The sequence below is a fragment of the Mixophyes fleayi genome, chromosome 3, assembly GCF_038048845.1.
Source record: "Mixophyes fleayi isolate aMixFle1 chromosome 3, aMixFle1.hap1, whole genome shotgun sequence".
NCBI classification, from domain to species: Eukaryota; Metazoa; Chordata; class Amphibia; order Anura; family Limnodynastidae; genus Mixophyes; species Mixophyes fleayi.
In genome coordinates, this window is record NC_134404.1 from 86,454,796 (window position 1) to 86,476,839 (window position 22,044).

The 22,044-nt window shown below is 40.2% G+C and overlaps 1 protein-coding gene across 3 annotated transcripts in view; it reads left to right on the plus strand.

The window, feature by feature from the left end:
• The window catches only part of SLC9A9 (solute carrier family 9 member A9), a 650,964-nt gene that overhangs the window by 105,503 nt on the left and 523,417 nt on the right, over nt 1-22,044 (plus strand). For all 3 annotated transcript variants that reach the window (XM_075201923.1, XM_075201922.1, XM_075201924.1), the window contains exon 5: nt 15,597-15,712. In XM_075201923.1, the coding sequence (XP_075058024.1) occupies nt 15,597-15,712 (116 nt within the window). The remainder of the gene's footprint in view (nt 1-15,596; nt 15,713-22,044) is intronic.

Genomic DNA, 22,044 nt, shown 5'->3' on the forward strand with positions numbered 1-22,044 from the left:
CCACTGTCTCATTTCATCCTCCCCCCGTCTACCTGTCCCCTTGACCCCATCCCCTCCCACCGCCTCCGCTCCCTCTCCCCCACCACCTGCTCCCATCTCGCCCACCTCTTTAATCTGTCCCTCTCCACCGGTATCTTCCCCTCCTCCTTCAAACACGCTCTTGTTTCCCCCATTCTCAAGAAACCTAATCTTGACCCCACCTCTCTCTCCAACTATCGCCCCATCTCTCTTCTCCCCTTTGCCTCCAAAATACTTGAGAGACTCGTCTGCAGCCGCCTCTCCACCTTCCTCTCTGAGCACTCCCTTCTTGACCCTCTCCAATCTGGCTTCCGCCCTCTCCACTCCACCGAAACTGCCCTGGCCACAGTCTCCAATGATCTCCTCTCTGCTAAGGCCAAGAGCCACTTCTCCCTTCTCATTCTCTTGGATCTCTCAGCGGCCTTTGACACCGTTGACCACCCACTCCTGCTCCACACCCTTCAATCCTTTGGCCTCTCTGGCTCCGGCCTGTCCTGGTTCACCTCTTACCTTGCTGACCGTTCCTTCTCTGTCACCACCTCTGGATCTCTCTCCCCCCCTCCTCCCTTCCAGTAGGGGTCCCCCAAGGCTCTGTTCTCGGACCCCTACTGTTCTCTCTTTACACCTCTTCCCTGGGCAAACTCATCAGCTCCTTTGGTCTCAAGTATCACCTTTATGCGGATGACACCCAACTCTACCTTTCCTCTACTGATCTCTCTCCCTCCCTCCTCTCCAGGGTGTCCGCCTGCCTCTCTGCCATCTCCTCCTGGATGTCCTCTAAATTTCTCAAACTTAATCTTACGAAAACCGAACTAATTGTCTTTCCTCCCGCTCATTCCCCCTGCCCTTCCAACCTCTCTATCACTGTACTCAACTCCTCTCTTTCCCCTGTTCCTCAACTTCGCTGCCTCGGTGTCATCCTCGACTCCTCTCTCTCCTTTGCCCCTCACATTCTCTCACTTGCAAAATCTTGCCGCTTCCAGCTGCGCAACATAGCGCGCATTCGGCCCTTCCTCTCTCATGATGCCACTAAAGCTCTTGTCCACTCTCTTATGATCTCCTGCTTAGACTACTGCAACCTCCTCCTTACTGGCATCCCCCACTCTCATCTCGCCCCCCTTTGCTCCGTTCTCAATGCTGCCGCTCGGCTTATTTTCCTTTCTTGCCGCTCCTCCTCTGTCTCCCTCCTCTACCAATCCCTTCACTGGCTCCCCTTCCCCTACAGAATCGTGTTCAAGCTCCTTACACTTACCTTCAAGGCCCTCTCCAACTCCACCGCTCCCTACATCTCCAGCCTCATCTCCATCCATGCTCCATCCCGCCCTCTGCTTTCGGCCAATGACCGTCGCCTCTCTTCCCCCCTGGTCACCTCCTCCCACGCTCGCATCCAAGACTTCTCCCGTGCTGCCCCCCTCCACTGGAACCAGCTCCCCCCGCTCCATCAGAACTTCACCCAACTTGTCCAGCTTCAAATGGGCCTTAAAAAATCCACCTCTTCCTTATAGCCTTCCAGTCCCCCACTTAACTGCTCTCCTTCCTGTCTCCCACCTACCTCCCTCCTCGTCGCTCTCCTCTCCCCCCCCTCTGTCTTTGCCTCCGCTCTCCCCCTTTCCTCCTCCTACCCTTGCGTCTCTGTCCGTCCTACCCTCCGCTTACATTGTACGCTCCTTCGAGCAGGGCCTCCTCTCCTCCTGTTCTCCACCACCTTAACTCTGCTCTCCAGCTCCTTGTCTCTTCCGTGAGGCCCTTCTACCCCTCTAGCTACCCCGCTGGGGCTCTCGCCTGTCATCTAGCTGTACTTTGAGCTTCCGAGTTACTGTGCTTTTTGTTAACTGTTCCGTGATGTCTCACCCTGTACTGTATTTCTGTCTGTCCCTCTACGGCGCTACGGATACCTAGTGGCGCCCTTTAAATAAATAATAATAATAATAATAATTCCAGTTTATTTCTGTATGGAGTCCAGTCCAGCATTGCTCCTCCTAACATCTGGTATGCAGGAATAGAGTAACCTCTATGTACAAGGCATTCATCTGGCCTCCCAGTTTCCACTACATTCCTGCTACAGCTAGTCCCAAGGGTCCTCGAGACGGATCCCAGAAACCCTATTGCCGTGACAAGGATTAATTGCTACAAGACCACCTAGTTTCTCTAAAAAGCTTAAACACCCCTCAAAATTATATTTCACACGCTCTAGTAATCAGGTCACCCACCTACAAGAGCTCTTAGGCTTTATACTTTATAATTTATATTTCACTACTATTCAACTTTAAATCATTATCATTTAACCAAATAACAACCTGTATTTTAGTTATGTAGCTTCAGCTCGGTTATTAATATAACAGACACATGGATTTGTAAGAACACAAAGGCAGAACTATATTAAATTGGGTTTAATAGGAGAAAAAACTCACAATGCTTAATGTTAAAAAAATAGGATAACAAGATGTTATACAGTAATATTATGCACATAGGAATACAGGAATTTAGACAACACCAAGCACTTGTGCAATCTATATAGTAAGAATAAATAGATCAATGACCTAATTATCGTAACAGAGTATGGCAAAATGCTAAAAGAAGTAATCCAATATATTAAAATAAAATATAATAAAATTTAACAACTTGTTAACAAGTTGCCAAGCTTTACACAGTTGAGGAATAAATGTGTTGTAGACGAATGATTGTGGGGATATCAGTATTATCTGGAGGGGGCCATTTACTGATCATCTCCATATCTAGGGTCTTCTCTGTGTGCACCCACCAGACCGCAATGAAGCCAAGTGCTGAAATTGGGCCGCTCAGTAGTTATGATACATACTCAGGATGCCCAGACCACCACTATTTTGGGAGGAAAGCATTGTGGCCAGTTTCAGAGTATGACCATTGTGTGCTCATACGAATAAATGAAAAAAGAATGAAACAGTAGTCGAGGAGAGTGGTGTATGATGTACATCAGCTGGTGAAGAAAGATAATTTTAATTATGATTCTCCCCTTGGGGTTTGTGGGAGAGACCAACTTTCTTCTGAACCATTCTATATCATTGGTATTATATTTAGCTTATCATATGCCCACCAGTCTTTTGGACATAGTGATTCCAAAATATTTAAAAGAGGATGCCCACACCAAGGAGAATTGAGGAGTAATGCAGGTTCTTGCTGAGCATCCAGGGAGAATACGATGGACTTTCTCCAATTCATCCAGAAAATTGCCCAAAATCTTCAATAGTGTGAAGCATAGGGGTCACTAAGTAAAAGTAGGGCATCACCATGATATAGAGCAATTTTTTATGTGTGTGGTGCCAAAGCTATTGTAAGGGGTCCAAGTGCGAATGTAAATAGGGCAGGGGAAAGTGGGCAACCCTGTTGGTCCCTTATTTTAATGAAAATTAAGCCAACACCATCAATGCCTCCTTCTCCTTTGTATCCTCACTACTGGTTGCTAATATAGTATGTGAATCCAACCAATAAAGACTGCTGCAAAATCGAATTTGATCAGGACTTTGGCCATTCGTGGGGTAGTTTTCTCATTTCCCAGGCTGGCAATCGACCCTGCAGGAAGGATGCTGCATGGTGTCTATATTGGTATGTTGGTAATAAAGGTACCCAAACATTTAGGAAGCCAGTCCTCCAGAAAGGCCTTAAGATGCATATGTGTCTAGCTCTGCACCTGAGGCATATGAGCCAGGGTTACTGCAGGTGTACTTCCACATACACAGGATCAGGCTACAAATGCTTTAAAACTTTGTAAACAAGGAAAACTGCATTAGTCTTCATCTAATACAGCAGATATAATCTTCCTACTCATGTACGTATGAAAGTAAGAAATTTTTTTCTTTTTTAAAATGCACACAAAATCCAATATAATGTCCATGATTAATAAAAAAAAAAAGGACCCAGGAGCTTCAGAGGTGAAACTGCAATCAGCCAAACAGAAGCAGTTGGCAAGTGCTGTCAATTGTCTTCATCACTGTTGCCCCTATGCTGGTGCAAATATTGCAGTTGTAAAAGGCGTTCAGGTTTGCATCGGATCGCAGTTCTGCGAGCAGGCCCTTACTGTACTCTTCCAGCATTGGAACACACCTTCCATCTCCCATCCTGCTTCTCCAGTTGCAGACATGCATAAGTACCAAAACCATGCTAATCTACATATGTGTCACCCACTTTATGGGCATGAACAGAGAGATTTCATGTAAGATGCGCTATGCAACCTGGCGTACACCCCACTCTGCTTCAGCCCCTCTCAGAATTGTTACATTTTTCTTGCAACTTCTATAGATGTGTGTCAGCATGACCTGTGATCATGACCATATCTACGACATTGTTGGCTCAGGCATGTGCTCTTTGGGTTGCAGAGCTGGAGGATTCCACTGGGCTTTTGCAAACTGTCCATATCTGTACAGTGCTGTGCAGCGGTATTTCTTAAGCTTGGCAGTGGTCTTGGATGGTCGGGAACAGAGAGACATTCTGCACAGGTAGTCTCATCAGGTTGTTGGTCCACCCCTGTGTGATTTAAATCAATGAGAAGGCAATTTAGTTAGGCAGATGACTTATTTTGGGACAGAGCTCATACATTTCACATCCTGTCTCTTAGCCTCCCATCATTAACTGACCACATCCCTTGACATTGTAGGCTACTGGTGTTCACAAATTGCAATAAAAAACACTAAAGTATCTGTCATATCCTTTAGTGGGTTTGAAGTCTTTACTTTATTTGCTAGTCCTTGATTTAAATTTCAGGATTTTTACAGCAGATTGCCGGGAACATAATAGATTTTCTCCTAGCACATTTTGGACACCGTACATTTGACACTATTTCTGGCTCATTTACCTGAGTAATTATGTGATTTCAGTCATCAGTCATATCTTCCTTCCCCTTCTATAACTTTCAGGTGTGTGTTATATTACACTTTTTTATGTTTTCTTTACCCATTTTCAGGAAGAGCTCAATGGAAGTTGTGCAATGAAAATTGATATCATCCTATATAAAAAGACTTGCCACTTTATTACGTGTTTTGAAATATTACTTACTAAAATTGCTAAGTGACATATTTAAGAAGGTTATGATTTCATATGTTTTTTGTTAGTAGTTTACTGATGCAAATAATTGCAAAATTCTCCCTAATAAAATATAGCAAAAATATAGTTATCATATAGTCATAACACCAATAGTTTCTTCTGTATGGGTGAGGATAAAACAACCATGTATCAATCAGATGATCAGAATGTTCACTGCACATGGAGTATTTCAGAGGATCTGTGTGTTATATTGGTGGTGACAATGATCTGTCCACTAGTGTAATGGAGTAGGTTAGAGCAGGGCTGTATGTGACTTGGGCAGTGTCATAATGTGTGAAGGAGAGGAAAGTGGGAAGACCCAGGGTTAGACTGTGGTAGAAAGAGGGACACTCGTCAGCAGTAACTGTGGTGTCAAATAAAGTATATAAAAACCCTGCCCAGATATAGCTCTGTATATAAAACGTGGGCCAGATATGGCTGTGCACACACCTTAATGAGTTGAGCTGGTTTGCTTTATAACTATACCTCACTGAGAGTTAACAGGATGTCCGCAAAGTACTATTGTGATAATTGGGGTTTCTTTAGGATAATCCTACTCTCAATTAAATCAATAAATCACTTTTTATTTAAATTACTTATTCTTAATGGACGATTCATCCCATGATAAACTCCAAGAGAAAGGCCTAATTATCATTGGAGCCCACTTATATCTTGGGAGATTATGGAATTACAGTGGAAGTCTGCAATCCTGTATACCAGGGTTGTCTAACCCGCGGCCTAGGGGCCGCATGCGGCCCAGCACGCCTGTAAATGTGGCCCAGAAGGAGTTTTGGTTGTGGCAAGGGGGCAGCGCTCTTAATGGCAACAAAAAAATCCTGCAAAAAAAAAAGAAAAGAAACTACTTACCTTGCGGTCACTCCGTCACGTCAGCTGGTACTCCGGCTCCCTCCCTTGTCTTCTCCTCCGTGCCGAGCGTGATGTCATCACGCCCAACATCCATTGCGGAGCGCAGCACAGAGGAGACACCCACGCAAGAAGAACAATCAGCAGCACAGAATTGGAGAAAAGAAGAGAAGAGGACAGGAGAACAAGCCGATTAAAAGGTAAGTTAAGGGGGATTTTTTTTATTATTTCAAGGGACGCTGACAAGTGAATAAAAGTCACCTGGTCCTGGAGCATCATGGACCTTATCTCCCTGCTACATACCTCTACTTGTATTACTAATGGGGCATTATATATTATTCTCTTTGGCCCATTATAAGTTGTTATCCCTTAACTAACGTAGTGGTGTAATTATCAAAATAAAATAGGTCACAATTTGGGGTCACATTGGTGTATATGTCAGGTACCGCAGGCCTGGTCAGGGCACCCTGATATACAATGCCTGGCTTAAATGATATTGCATCGAAACAATACAAAAAGTGATTATAGTATAATAACTAGAGAGGATTTTTTGAACAGGGCGATTAAAAGGTAAGTATAGGGGGATTTGAAAAAAAAGTGATATCTATCTCTCTCTATATATATATATATATATATATATATATATATGTTAACTATGTTTTCTTTGGTTTTTTGGATGATCAGCTATCGTTATTGTTAGTGTATCTTATGTGCGGCCCAAACCAAATCGTCGTCTGCCAATGTGGCCCAGGGAAGCTAAAAGGTTGGACACCCCTGCTGTATACATTCCTGAAACAATAAACATGATGGATTTCCAGCAGCCCAAGTCTCATCTAATAAAGTAACATGTCAGTTAAAGGACAGAGCAAGCAGGCAGATGGCACATTTAGGTCAGGTCTGTGGTACAAATGTGTGTGTATGGGGGGATAGTTCTTCAAGGTCTCAGCACTATTACGCAGGCTACCAGCAGTGACACAAATTGCAGTAAAACAAGGCAGTCAATTACTGGGTTGTAAGATAGGGAACAGTTTGTTTCTGAAAGGCATTGGCTCAATGGGAGTAAATACAAAGACTGCCAGAATTGTACAATGTTCAATTTTTACAATAACTTGCTGCATGATTATACTTCCTGCTGCTTGGTAGTATAGTTAGCTAGATGTATTTTTGATTTGACTTTCATGTAGAAAGTGTTGTATTGTCACTTTTAAATTATTTTATTAACCGTTACACTCTTTAACAAAAAAAGACTATAAATTAAATTATGGCACATTTTATGAAGGGAAATACATAAATTTATACTGACCACAATCCTAAAAATGATATTGTTTTATTTAGATTACATGTACATATCATTTCCGTACCACATTTTACAGAACAAGGCTGAGGTTGAGTCAAGGGGAGATTGCTAATGCACCTGTAACTTGAAATGGTTCTTTCCTCTTCCTTTGTTAATCAATAGGGCCTGCTTGTTGAAATGTGAAAAACATATCTCAGCCTGAAAATGAGACTGAAAGAATCTGTGGGATGAAGTGTACTCTAGTTCAATCAGTAGTGCAGAATTTATTCTGTTCTAGGTCATCGTTAATGGAGACAGTTTAAATCAGGTAGTTTTTGCTGTACCTATGTTCAAATAAAGTTAAACCATAGAAAATAATGATTTGTGCACAGGACTCTTTTCAGCGACTTTAATTAAAATAGCTGTGTCCTTTGACTTAAATCACTCGAGTCAAAGATTCATAATATTTGTCATTTAGAATGTCCTGTATAAGTATTGTACCGCACCTAAGTGCCACTCTGCTTCTGATGTGTGTAAGAGGCATGGGTAGATAGTGACTTGTGAGTTCCCAAAAAAAAGTTGAGTGCTTATTTGGGCTTAAGCTCCTGCTATGGAGCTCCAAATGAGGCCTAAGCCAGCTGTGGGTATTGGTCAGCTAATCTGAATCAGTAGAGTGTAGAGTACTATTGTGTCCTTATGTCAGTGTACTAAAGATACAAGATATGTGCTCTGGAACCAGAGGTTTATAGAGGCCTGGAGAAATCCAAACTAAGAGGACCCCCATCCTCTCTTGTAAAAAACACCAAAAACATTCAAAATGCATTTGCTTATTACAATCATTTTAAAATGCATGTATTTTAAATTGATTTTAATTCTTAACTTTATTAAAATTTGCAAATAAGATACTTTATACATGTAATAATGTACTGTATTATTGGGGATGTGAAATTAGTAGTGCTTTTCTAGCTTTTTTTTTTTTACTGCAAATACTGCAATCAATTTGGAAAAGAAACAGCTTTCGTGCCACACCACAGTTAGCATCGATCACGGCCAGCCCATTCAATTGCTCTTGACCTATAGTTGAGTGATAGTTGTTTATATTCTTAAGCACACGGAACGTTTGTTCACCAGAAGCAACAGATGCTGGAGAACTGAGGAAAATGCACAAAGCAAGCCCTAGTTCTAGGATTTCTGTAAGAAGTTCCATCGACTTGCTTTCCAACTTAAAGTTTGTACTATAAATTAACTTCAGGAAAATTAGGTTGTCACTGAAATCTTGGACAATATCTTTCTTGTATTGTTGCTGAACATTTTTGTCTGTGAAGCACAGGTCTGCATTACTCATTTTGTTGAACTCCTATTATAGGGTAGGAGACTAGGAGCTAAGGATAACACCTTATCACCAACACCATGCAAGTGAACAGTGATTTTTTTTGGATAGTGTTTCCCATCTCATTTGGGGTAGTTGCAAGATGTGCCCTACATATTGTTTTGCCTTGCTGAGAGAAAATCAAGAGCTGCGGTGGTAGAACCAATAATTTCTGTTTAGTTTCAATTAAAGCATATGTCTATGAATTGCAACCTTTATCATCCAAAAGCCTAGTGAGCCAGAAGAAGGCAAAAAACAGCCTCTAAAGCATAGTTCAGTTTGACCTGAGGGGAACATTTCTCTCTTGACTTCATACTTATAGTCTGACAATTGCCTGTCTGCATACTATTGTGTTATTAATGCCAGTAGTCCATTATATTTTATTTAGTTAGAAAAGATAATTTTTTTTTTTTTTTTTTTTTTCCAATACAGGTTCTTCTGAGAGGCCATGGTACAATTTTACAACTCTTAAGATAAAACTTTTTGAAGTTCAATATTAAATCTATTTTCTTATAGCCACAAGCGGTGGCCTTGTGTCTTCTACAGGGACTTTACAGTAAACAGGTTGCCACAGAATTTTTAATATTGTCCATTTACATATTTATACAAAGCGATCACATTCCCTACTATCTTCTCTGATGTAAATAAATATAAGTGAGGCAATCTTTGCTCATAACTGAGATCTCCCATAACCCATATTTATTTGCTCTTATATCAACTCTCTCTAGTTACAGAACATTCTTTTTTTCCAGTTTGGATTTTACATTCCCTCTTAAAATAAAAATTATTTGCCCCTCTATAAAAAGGGCAGATCTAAAGTTTACGGGGGAAGGTGATTTAGCAGACTCCCCAACCCCATACTGCACTCTGATTGGTGGATAGTTCCAGCCATTCATTCAACAGAGTGTGGAGACCTCCCACTACTCTGATTAATACAGTATTTGTGTGACCGCTAACTGCATTGCTGCTCCTGACGGCTGAGAAGCAGACAGGATCTGGCCCTGATACTCTGATTGTGTTTAAAATCAAATCAGAGTTTCCGGACAGAATCCTTGGCCGCCAGGCACAACTAATGTAGTGTGGGGCTGTAGCTGGTCAAAAATCTTTACAACTGAGTCAGCTAGATGGTGCAATTGAAGTTAGGTTTAATAAGTTTAATATGATGTATTGAGTTTAAATAATTTGTATCTCCTTATATATTTTTGGTTTATGTCAAGTAGTTGCACTAGCATTGTTGAAATTGCAGTGGTGGGCTTTTCCTGATAAGAGGAAATATAGGATGTACAATGCATTAATGATTCTGTATAATAAAAATAATAAATGCGTACTTCTAAAAGTGAACTGTTTTTACTAAATTACATTTCCTTTTCCACTTAATTAATAGCATATAAATAAAGACTTTTAAAGTATACTGAATGAGAAAAATATTTAATGAGCATTGGTAGTTCTAATGCAGGAAATAGTCTGTCAGCAATTTTCCTGATTTGTGTTTGCAGAGAGGAGGCTGAAGTTAATCAGCAGATTTAGCTGTTCAACAAGAATCCTCCTCTCTTATGGGTTTATTGCACAGGAAATTCGGCAGTAAGGATCTTTTGGATGGATTATTAGACTAATGTGCTCTTGACTTCCTGTACAACCCTGAACTTAAATACCCTTGTACAGCCTTTTAACTGTCTATGTGACTATAATACATATAGAGAATGATTTATTTAGGATTTGTTTTTATGTTTAAAATGATTTTACTGATTGACCTTAAAATTTAATTAGTGGTTTATATCTATTCATTTAAAAACAAATCAACATAAATCTAACTCACATTCCCTGTTCCAATGATGTAATTTAGATGAGTGACATGTTTTGGAAAGGTTATTGTTTTATTTATTGGAAGGCGCAAACAAATATGTCTTCCAAGTTACCATGTGGTTATGTTGGTGTTTAATCACTAATAAAGTGGCAGTGCCCCTGGATAAGGGGAGAATTCATGGCTACAGTACTTGTTGACCTGTCCAAAGTCTTTGATTGCCCACCATCTACTGTATGAGAAGATGGTATCTTGGTCGTTGAAGGACAACAGGCAGTTCTATGGCCGCAAGCGGTCCTCCAAGCCTTCACCTGCAGCTCCTTCCTGCTTTATTGACACATGTGTTTGTCATAGCTTGTGACACTTGTTTAGTTTATAATGTCCGCTGACGTGTTATTACAGACAGGTGTCTCTTTGTTTAAATGTATTATTATAAATTTATTACTGAGACTAAGGGTAATGCGCAGTCCTTTTTAAGATTAGAATGCCTTTCATGCAGCCCTTGAAGTGTAGGTTGCCTATATCTGCTTTAGGTCATTGTTGTGGTTTAAACCATGTTTGAATTAAAGAGAACAGCTAGTAACAGTAAATGGTTAAAATGGTCAAAATAAAAATCAGGTCATGTTTTTTTTTTTTTTTAGCAAAAAAGCCTCTTAATAAACTATTGAGTGGTGGGCTGAGGGGTGTTTTAGGTCAGGTGGCAGGTGTGATGGGTATTTTGGGGTAAATGGGGTTCTATACGGTCTATCAGGGTGCTTTGGGTGAGTTGGCATTGTGGAGGTCTGAGGGGTGGGTTGAGATACACGCAGGGAAATCTGAAAGGTGGTTTTTGAGTGCATGTGGGATCGATCTTAAGGGCATGCAGTGTCTTTCTTTTGTTAAATGTATTGTTTTAACATATTATTAAGATTATAGGTAATATGCGTCCCTTGAAGTGTATCACTGGTTTAACCGATGTATAGCATAGAGGTTTTGCCTAAAACTAGAGACTCAGGCTGATGTAGAGTTGGTTGCAAAATGATTACTAAAAAAAAAGCATATTTCCACCAATATGCAGAGACATACACATCTCAAGATGCATCCCCTCTACATTAGCAGCATATGTACCTGGTTTACAAAAAGTCATCATCATCAGCCAGTATGTTAAATTCAGAACCCTCCCCTCCTATTCAGCTTCGGTGCCAGCCCAGTGAATACAGCTGGGACAGAACAACAAAGTGTAATCTTTCACCACTGTTAATTTCATATGAAAGGATTTTAATCATCATTCAAGCATACATACAATATGTTACCGATTTCCACCTTGTTCTGGATAGAGACATAGTTGCCAACTGTCCTGAAATCACAGAAATGATCGCAGACTTTAAAAAGCATTTACAGCCCATTACCTCGTAATCTGCACCATTCCTGCTGTCACCAAATAGAACATAGGCACTGGAAGTCCTTTTCAATGACAGCAGGGAGCAGCACTGAGTACAAGGTAGCCATGGGGTACCAGGGGAAGGGTCACCATCAAATTGCTGCTCAGAGGGGAAAGTTTTTAAAATGGTCTTTAGTGCTAGTAGTTACAACAAAATACATTAATGATTTATGTTTATTTGACTTGCCAAAGTAAGAAATACCATTTTGAAGTTGCTCATTAATAAGGCAAGATGTTGAGTAGTAACTGTGTATCAAGTTTGCATTAGATGCACTTTATTAAATTAGACTGGCAGTCCTAAAGATTTCATTGGCAACCCTATACGCATGGGCAAATGAGAAACTGTATTAAACAGCTTTAAAGATATAAACTGAAATATTCATTAGCTACATTGAACTTGTTATAGCTCAGGCTATAAATATAATTAATATAAGATGCCTTCCGGATGGTATTAAGTTATCGTGCACCATTTCCTGAAATCGGTTTACAATTTCAGCAGTGTTATTGATAAAGCATTTGTTTATATGTGTTGTGAAAAGCACGCCAAACAAACACTGCTGACACAGGTATGCTGAACCATTTTCCTGTAGTTAATTAAGGAATGTCAGGATGGTAGAGATAGCAACTCTTCTAGCTCCAGCAATTTGCACAAACAAACCAAAGTATTTACAGTTCCGTGCGACCCTGCTGCTATCTAGCCACACAGTCCCCTCACTAGCCATCAGCATTTTACACAGAGTGCAAGGTGTAATTAACCCTCTATTTTACAACATTATGCCATCCCCTTGGGTCAACACTTGATTAATGCAAATTTCAGTATGCAGCAGGACAAGGATCCTAAGCACACTTCTAAGCTATGCAAAAACTAGTTGCTAAAGAAACAGGGAGCCAGAGTTCTGTCTTTGATGAACTGGATAGAACAATCGCCTGTTCTCAAACTTATTGAGGGATGAGCTTGAATGTAAGGTCAGGGAAAAAATCCCCTACAAGACTGTCACACCTCTGGGAAGAGCCACAGAAGTCCTGGGTACAATATATCCTTGATTATCTTGGAACATAGTTTGATGAATGTAAAGATTGATGAATAGAACAGTTCTATGAAATAAAAATAATAAGTTATGACATTGTCAAACTTATTGACTATAATATGAGGTCAATTTAATAGTATCTTGATAAAATAATATAAAGTATAAAACTATAATATAACAAACCAAGACATTTCTTAGCAAGTCCAAACTTTTGCACGCTAGTATATATTAAATTTGTTGAAGTTCTCCTTAAAGAAGGGAAATCACAGAAGCAATAGTGTGTATAGATGTATACAAACTTCATGTGTCTTCTTTAAAGCAACAATGATTTATGTAAACAAAGTCTGTATTTTTTGGTACCACAGATGCTAACATGTTGCAGTTATGCTATTCAACGGAATATGGTGTAGTCGTGTCTGTATATAAAATACTTTTATGGTGTGCATATACTAGAAATCTAACCCTATATATTTTCTTTTTTATTGAGTCTGTATTTTAAAATGTTGATATTTGTATAATACATTTCCAGTTGAGGAATTATCCTAGCCTCTATCTTGCAGCGTTTTGGATGCTTGCAGAGCTCTGTCCTATAATCCTATTATCTCCTCCAAAAACCACCTTGTCAGTCTTATTCATGTGTGATAATTCCTCCACAATGCAGCTGTTTGGGGTGTGACTGACAGAGCAATCAGACAGGTTTGCTCATAGCCTGTACATAGATAATCTAAGACTGCTGTATATTTAGCACACATATTTCCCTGTGCTAAGCACAATTAAATGAACAACATTTATGGTTTCAGTTTCTTAAACAACAACATATCTTCATTATGAAAATGGGTCAAAATAAAACCAGTTGTCGAGTTATTCCTTTTTTTAAACTATGAAAATAGGTAATATAACAATATTTATCTATCAAGGGTTGAATTGATGGAACAGGGCATAGTTCTACAGATATTAAGAGGTAGTAATTAATTAATAACTTGCTAGTCCTTGAATTATATGTAAGCAACATGCGGTTCTCCAGCCGTTGTAAAGACATGCTGTGACCACAAGAACTTTCAACGGCCCTTCCCAAATTTGTAGGTAAAGGGGTTAGTAGCACCTGTATAGTGTACAGCTGCCACTAGTTACATTGCTTTCTGTAGGTAGGTCTAACACTAACTAAAAACTCTCCATGCAGTATAGGCTGGATATAGCTGTTATAAAACAATAATTATGTTTGAACATACTTGTACCCTTCTAGTGATGCATATATATTGTTTTTAATAAATAATTGTTTCACTTTGCAAAATGTACAATTGTTATCTGTAGTGCCTTAGAATCATTCTGGGCAGGTGACTAGTACCTCATGATTGCCCAGACTGTGCAGGGTTACAAGATGGCTAGGCTTTCAAAGTGATGTTACTGTGGTAAAAACATACTCATTAAAGAAAGTGTATACTAACAAAACAATAATCCAGAACTATGCTCTCTTTCCCCAATATATCTTCCAAATCAATGTTTACTGTTGTGGGAGCTTATCAATAATCCAAATAGATCTACATCTGGATTATTGATTATACTTTTTTAGCCTCTGATTTTTGTTCTGTTTGACCAAAACATATGTCTGCTGCCTCACATGAGCTGGTTTTGACTCTTAGGGCTAGATTTACTAAGCTGCGGGTTTGAAAAGGTGTGGATGTTGCCTATAGCAACCAATCAGATTCTAGCTGTCATTTTGTAGAAGGTACTAAATAAATGAAAGCTAGAATCTGATTGGTTGCTATAGGCAACATCCCCACTTTTTCAAACCCGCAGTTTAGTAAATCTAGCCCTTAGTCTGACTAGCTGTCAGTGTGTAGGGAAGATATTACACATTTGTGTTTGGAAGATAGGCACACACAGGCCAATAATAGTTATCTTCTGACCACATTTACCAACATGCCTCAATCATTCTAAGACTAGTGTTTTTAGTGTAGCATTATTGGGTGTCTCACTCATTTTTGGACCATACAGGTAAAAATATTGTTACATATTGCCTGCAATAAGTGTATTGCTCTATTCATCACCATATGACTTGTCTTATCTGTATGTCTCAGCTAGTCTGTTCAGTTATCCCTTCTCCCTTCCCATGTGTTCTAAGACTACAGTTTACTGTACTACACTGTATTACATTCTATGTATATTTCTATACTTGCTAATGTTGATTTAAAGTGGACCTGTCACACACAGTTGAGGCAGACATTTTGTGGGCTAAAATAATAATTAGAATTTCAGTTTACTAGGAGTTAGTGACATAGCTGAAACATGAACCACTTTATTATGCAGCTATTTCCTAATGAATTGATAGGTAAAGTTGTACTACCACCTTGTAAAATACCTGCTAATGTTCCTCTCCCCCTAGCTAGAAACCCGTGGATTGATCTGTAGCCATTTTCACCCGGGGCTCCTATGTTCTTCTTACAGCCCCAGCCAAAGAAATTGTAGCTTTTGATTGATCCTTTCGCTCACACCACCTTCTCCGCCATTTAAAGTCGGATGCCCCTCTAAGGAAAAATAGCTGTAATAGAGCTCTAGTTAGAGGGGAGGTGGCACCTTAGTAAGATCTGTTATCTTTCAATATTGGTTCTGTTCACAAAATGGCTGCTATGAGTAGGTGACCTGTCAACTTTAAAAAAAAAATGCACATTAAAATAATGTTATTGCTTAGAACCAGTAAAGTCTGAGCCATTATAAATCCTCCACAGATGAGCTGAACAAAGTGTGACTGTATCTCTCTTTAACAGGTTGATAATGTATGGCTTTGTTAAGGCCATGATACAGCTGGGACAAATTCAGACCAGTGACTTTCACTTCACAGACTGTTTATTTTTTGGCTCTTTGATGTCTGCAACAGATCCAGGTAATTATCTTTACAGGAATATGAGAAATTCTCCTTTTTACTAAGCCAAGCTTCAGTGCCTCTTTGCAAATGAGCTGTTTTTTTTTTATTTTGGAAATAATTATGCTTCTAGAAGTTTTCAAATGTTGTGAAAAAAATGTGTTCTGTGCTGTAATATCATTATCATTCAAAGATAAGCCCTTTCTCCCTTAAAAACTACTTTACTTAAGCCCTCACTGGTTATCGCTGGTGATAGCCCTCACTGGTTATCGCTGGTGACAGCCCTCACTGGTTATCGCTGGTGATAGCCCTCACTGGTTATCGCTGGTGACAGCCCTCACTGGTTATCGCTGGTGATAGCCCTCACTGGTTATCGCTGGTGACAGCCCTCACTGGTTATCGCTGGTGATAGCCCTCACTGGTTATCGCTGGTGACAGCCCTCACTGGTTATCGCTGGTGACAGCCCTCACTGGTTATCGCTGGTGACAGCCCTCACTGGTTATCGCTGGTGACAGCCCTCACTGGTTATCGCTGGTGACAGCCCTCACTGGTTATCGCTGGTGACAGCCCTCACTGGTTATCGCTGGTGATAGCCCTCACTGGTTATCGCTGGTGATAGCCCTCACTGGTTATCGCTGGTGATAGCCCTCACTGGTTATCGCTGGTGACAGCCCTCACTGGTTATCGCTGGTGACAGCCCTCACTGGTTATCACTGGTGACAGCCCTCACTGGTTATCGCTGGTGACAGCCCTCACTGGTTATCGCTGGTGACAGCCCTCACTGGTTATCACTGGTGACAGCCCTCACTGGTTATCGCTGGTGACAGCCCTCACTGGTTATCGCTGGTGACAGCCCTCACTGGTTATCGCTGGTGACAGCCCTCACTGGTTATCGCTGGTGACAGCCCTCACTGGTTATCGCTGGTGACAGCCCTCACTGGTTATCGCTGGTGACAGCCCTCACTGGTTATCGCTGGTGACAGCCCTCACTGGTTATCGCTGGTGACAGCCCTCACTGGTTATCGCTGGTGATAGCGCTCATTGGTTATCGCTGGTGATAGCTTTCGTCTGGGCTGCTTACCATGGACATTGGTGGTGGAAGTACCACTGTTGTCCCCCTATTGCTTTCACCATCTCGGGATAGAGAAAGCATGGGGCAATATATAAATAAAGGCTGTATTTAAATAAAGCATTTATTTGAATCAATGAGTATCAGCAATATTTTCTTCATAAATTTTGATGAGAGAGAATGTTCTACTGCTGCGTTAAGCCTGTCATTGATAAATAGACCCCAGAGTGCCCAATTGAATATTATTGATGATCTATAACAGTCTGCTGTAATAGTCTGTTGCACAGCAAATTCCTAAAGACCAAGGCTGAGTACACACTGAATGTTTTTCAGCCAATTATCGAGCCAAATACCTGATAAACGACCATTTGGCCCGAAATCGTATTAGTGTATATACTAGTGCAATGAACGACAGTCATTTCAAACTAATGATGATTGTTTAAATAGATTGTTCAGCAGAACTATAAATCTCATTCCAACCGCCTTTCGATCCTGCAGTGTGTATGAAATCACGACCAATTGCTCAACCAACTGCCGATAGTTCCTCAAACAGCGACTCCTTTCTGGGCGTGTATCTTTCATATTCTGATGTCGTCACTACCTCTCCCATGTGGTGTGGTGTCAGATATGTATTTTAAGGGAGAAGCAATATTAAACTTGTTCTACAAGCTCCATATGACATTTATCTGATATGCAAGTGTATACAACATGTAAAAATAAATATTCTCATTAAACTATCATTCATTTATTTACTCATATGACGTGTCCATCTATTTGATTTAATATTATTACATTTAATTGTTTATAAAATACATTGCTATATCATTCTTATATTTACTATTTCGAAAAATAAAATGCCATAATATTCATATATGTATATAAATTGACTGTACATATTGGGGCCAGTGAAACCTCTGTGTATAGAAAATGAGTCTCTCCTCTGGAACCACTCTTTGGTCCAACAGGTCCAATTTTTTCCCTCCGGGTCTGTGTTTGCTGTATTCTTGCCATAGTGAGTAGCAAAAGATCATGTGTCATGTGCTTGTTGTTCAAATATGTACATTATATTAAAATAAATCGTTAATGTGCAGTTGCGAATGAACGTACATTATACACAAAGATGTATTCTAGAATGAATGGCAATGATGTATTTCTTTTTCTTGAATCTGAGTTTGTGGGAGTTTTTGTCCGCTGATGTTGAGCCCTTAATTTAAATTTCTTAGGCATATCGCTGCAGGGAGGCCAAATATCATTTGAGTGTGTACAAAATTACAATCTTTTGAGACAACGTTATGTCTGTCAAAAATCGCTGCCCAGGCGGTTAGTCGGGCAAAAATTGTTCAAAACGTGTATAGTGTATGAATCTACCGACTGGTCGGAAATTCCGTCGTAGGTAAAATCATTGTAGATAACACATCAGTTGGAAATTTCTGCAGTGTGTACCCAGCCTAAGGTTAGGTACACACTACAGAAATGTTCTACTGATGTGTGTTATCTGCAATGATTTTACCAACGAAAAAAGTCCAGATGAGCATACCGATTCACATTTTACAAGATTTACCCTTAGATCTATGCTCTTCATCTGTCATAATCATCAGCTAAAAAGATCATGATTATGTAAACTCTGTGGAGATCTTGCTCGTGAGTACATACACACTATAGAATTAGAACAACATTGTACCATTGCTGAATGAGATTTTCAGTTCAGTATGGAAATCTCAATCAATTATTTCATGTTCTTTGGTATGATAATAGTTTATCGTTCCAGGGTACACACTACTGTGATATCAGGCCGATCAGTAGTTTATCATCTGGTTGGCCCTATAATCTGCAGAAAACACTGTAGTGTGTTCCCAGCCTAAGGGGCTTATTTAGCAATCTACAGCGAGAAGTGCATACCCAGGCTTATAGCTTGAGGGTTTTTTTTTGGTCTGACCATTGTGCAGATGTTTTAACTTTTGCCTTAGTTTGAAGTAAGAAAATTGCCCCACAACGTCATTAATCAGGCTTCTATTGTGTGGTCTCCTGGCTGCTTCTGTGGTTCTTTGTTCTTTGCTATCTCTGATTTCCATTTTTACTTGCTGTTATGAGGCCTTGGCCAATAATATTCCCACAGTTTGAATGTTACTAGCTAATCCACAGCAATCCACACCCTATGTAAACCCAGTATTTTCGTCATGGCCATGATGTTTAGTTATGGCAACCCCCTAATACAAACCTAGGCTCTTCTTCCTTTTCCTTGTCTGTAACTGAATTCTTCATCTCCTTGGTTTGCCTGTCAGTACCTACCTTCCTACCTTCTATTCCTGCCTGTGGCTTATAGATTTCTGCACTTCCTTTGTGTCTATCCTTCTGTCTGTAACCATGTTCCACTGTACATTGACATGTTTTTCAAAAAGCAAGGTATTCCCACAAAACTAAATGATGCAGGAAACATTCCTGAACCTAACACTTATAGATAAAGAGGTGGATGCCAGTGATCACTTTCTGTATTTATGTCCTATGTGTTTCATGCAGACTACATAAATACTGCAGTTTCAATGCATTGGAACAAAGCAGAGATCCAGAACCATCTTCTGTACACAATATAATGTAGACCGTCTTCCCAAGTTTAGCCCAGATTCTGTTCTCAGAGTCTCTGCGTATCAGTTACATGAAATGTGATAGCTATCATTGATCAGGCAAGCATATGATTTATAATTCATAATAAATGTTATGTTTAACTGGCTGCACGTTGTCCTGAAGTGTTGTGATTTTTTTTCCTGTTATTTCTTACATGATATAGACCTTAGCTGATATTTGCATCACTTAGCACCAATTATTTTTTTTTCTTCTGTTAAATATAGACTCATTAACTTTGAAGGTCATGGACGTTATTAGATCACTCTGAATGGCAATGCATGTTTTTTTTCTAGCCAGAAAATTTAGGATAATACATAGTTGAGATTTTAAATTAGTATGTAACCAATTAGTAATATCACAATTGCTACAGTGCTTAGTGGTTTGAATAAGGGGGGAATAACTATATCATTTCAAAATGTGACTTTCAGGTGCATATTGTTACATTATCTTTTACAGCAAATATTAACTGAGGTCAGATTATAATGGCTATTGTCTACGCACATGGGAGACAAGTCTGGAGGGCAATTGCCACCCAGGTCCATTTTTTTGTTTTTTGCAGACTATGGCTGGCACTGCAAGAAGAGTGGTTTCATCTGTAATGCTCCTAATCAACTCAGTAGTGTCCCTGTATTTAGAACATTTACAGTATATCAGTGGTCAACATAAAGTGTCATATAGCAGACTACAGGGCATAAGGAGAGTGCACTCGGCTGCCAAACCATCCGGTTGGGTACGAAATCCCAACCGAAGAAATGCCGACTTATCCTGCTGGCATGAAAATGCCGACAGGGTACATTTTTGACATTTACAGTTGCCCGCTAATGAGTAAATGCCAACAGTATGATTCCCGATAGTGACTATGCTGACAATCCTACTGCCGATATTAAAGGAACAATGCATTTGGGTCCGGCGGCTATACAGTCGCTGCACCTGCTGCCACAAAACAATGTAAAAAAAAATGTTACAACTATCCCTCCCTCTCAAAACACCTAAAATCACGCAACCTGATAACACACAAAGGATTTAAAAAAAAAAAGTGCCTCCCCTCACCCCAATCAGATTAACGTTAGTGCTGCTAGCCTAGTGCTAGTTCTAGTAAAATCCATTTTACTAGAAACAGCACTAGGCTGGGGTGGCACTGGTTGCACTATAGCAGGGGAACCCGCAGCTTGGGGTCCTCCTGCCATAATTACATCCAGCCCCAGGCTAGTCCTCACAGTGCTGGATTTCCTAGGGAGAAAGGGTCCTCCAAAAAATGTGGGCCGTCTCCCTAGGGGTATCCAGCCCCATCCTGAAAGCACTAGGACTCTTCCCACATCCCTGGGCTGTGGGTGTGGGGTAATAAAACATATTTTACAGTAAATACACCATTTTGGCTTGGAACACTACAGGTCCCAGCAAGCCCAGGCCCAGCTCTGCCTTCACGAGCATTATACTGTGAATCGGGACACACCTCCCAATCGACCTTTCAGCCAGACCAGATCTTGGCTAAGCAAGACAGTCACCCAAATTCGGTTCTGCCCTACCAGATTCGGGACAGTTGGTAGATTGTCCTGCTCTCCCCTACCTGTTCTTGTCATTTTCACCATCTGTGGCTGCTGGAGTTGTTAGCTCAGTTCCTGCTTGTCTGGATCCTGGAATGTTGGAGTCCCTGTTTGACAAAAAAAATGGGTTCCTAAAATTTAGAAAACTCCAACCAGCCTCGGTGTTAAAGCAGTAGCATCCATGTTTTATAATTAGGCCTCCCTTTAGTCACAACATTAAAATAATATTTACATTTGCAAAATATAGATCTATTTCCCTCCAACCATGCCTGAAATGAATTAATTGCAAACACATTTATTAAATAGAGCTATTTTTCTCCAACCAGTCCAAGCATTAAATTAATAGCATTCCCATTTCATATATAAACCTATTCTCCTCCCTCCAAATAGCCCCAGCAATAAATTTAATAGCATTTACGTTTAATAAGTATTAACATTTCCCACAGTCATCCACGGCATTAAATAATTAATATTCACATTTAATAAATAGCCCTCCTCCCCAAACTCAGCACCATATTCAATTAATAGCCCCAAACCACCCCAATTAAAGGTCCCGTCGCCTCACCTTAAATTAATAGGCCTCACTATTAAGTTAAATTGCCCCACCAATAAATTAAATTGCCCCACCATAACCCCACAAATAAAATGGCACCTATTAAATAATTAGCCCCCACCTGCACTCCACCATTAAACAGCATACCTCTCACACTATATTAAAACCCTCCCTCACACATTATAACATTATATTTACATACCCCCAGCCTCCCATTACACACACACACACACACACACACACACACACACACACACACACACACACACACACACACACACACTATTTTAACATACCCCCCACACACATTATATTAATGTAACCCAACCCCACCCCTTTTGCTCTGTGATGTCAAATCATGGGGAATACAGTGGTAGAAATGGCCGTGTCTTATGGACCACACTGTCGTCTCTAAGAGGCCGTATAAATATTGTTGTTCTTCTCTTCCTGCTCTATCATAATTATTATTAATGCTGGACCGTGGGGTGGGTAGATTTAAATTCACACTGTTGATGAAAATGAGAAATTAATGCATTGTTTATGTATGCTACTCTACAGTTCGGT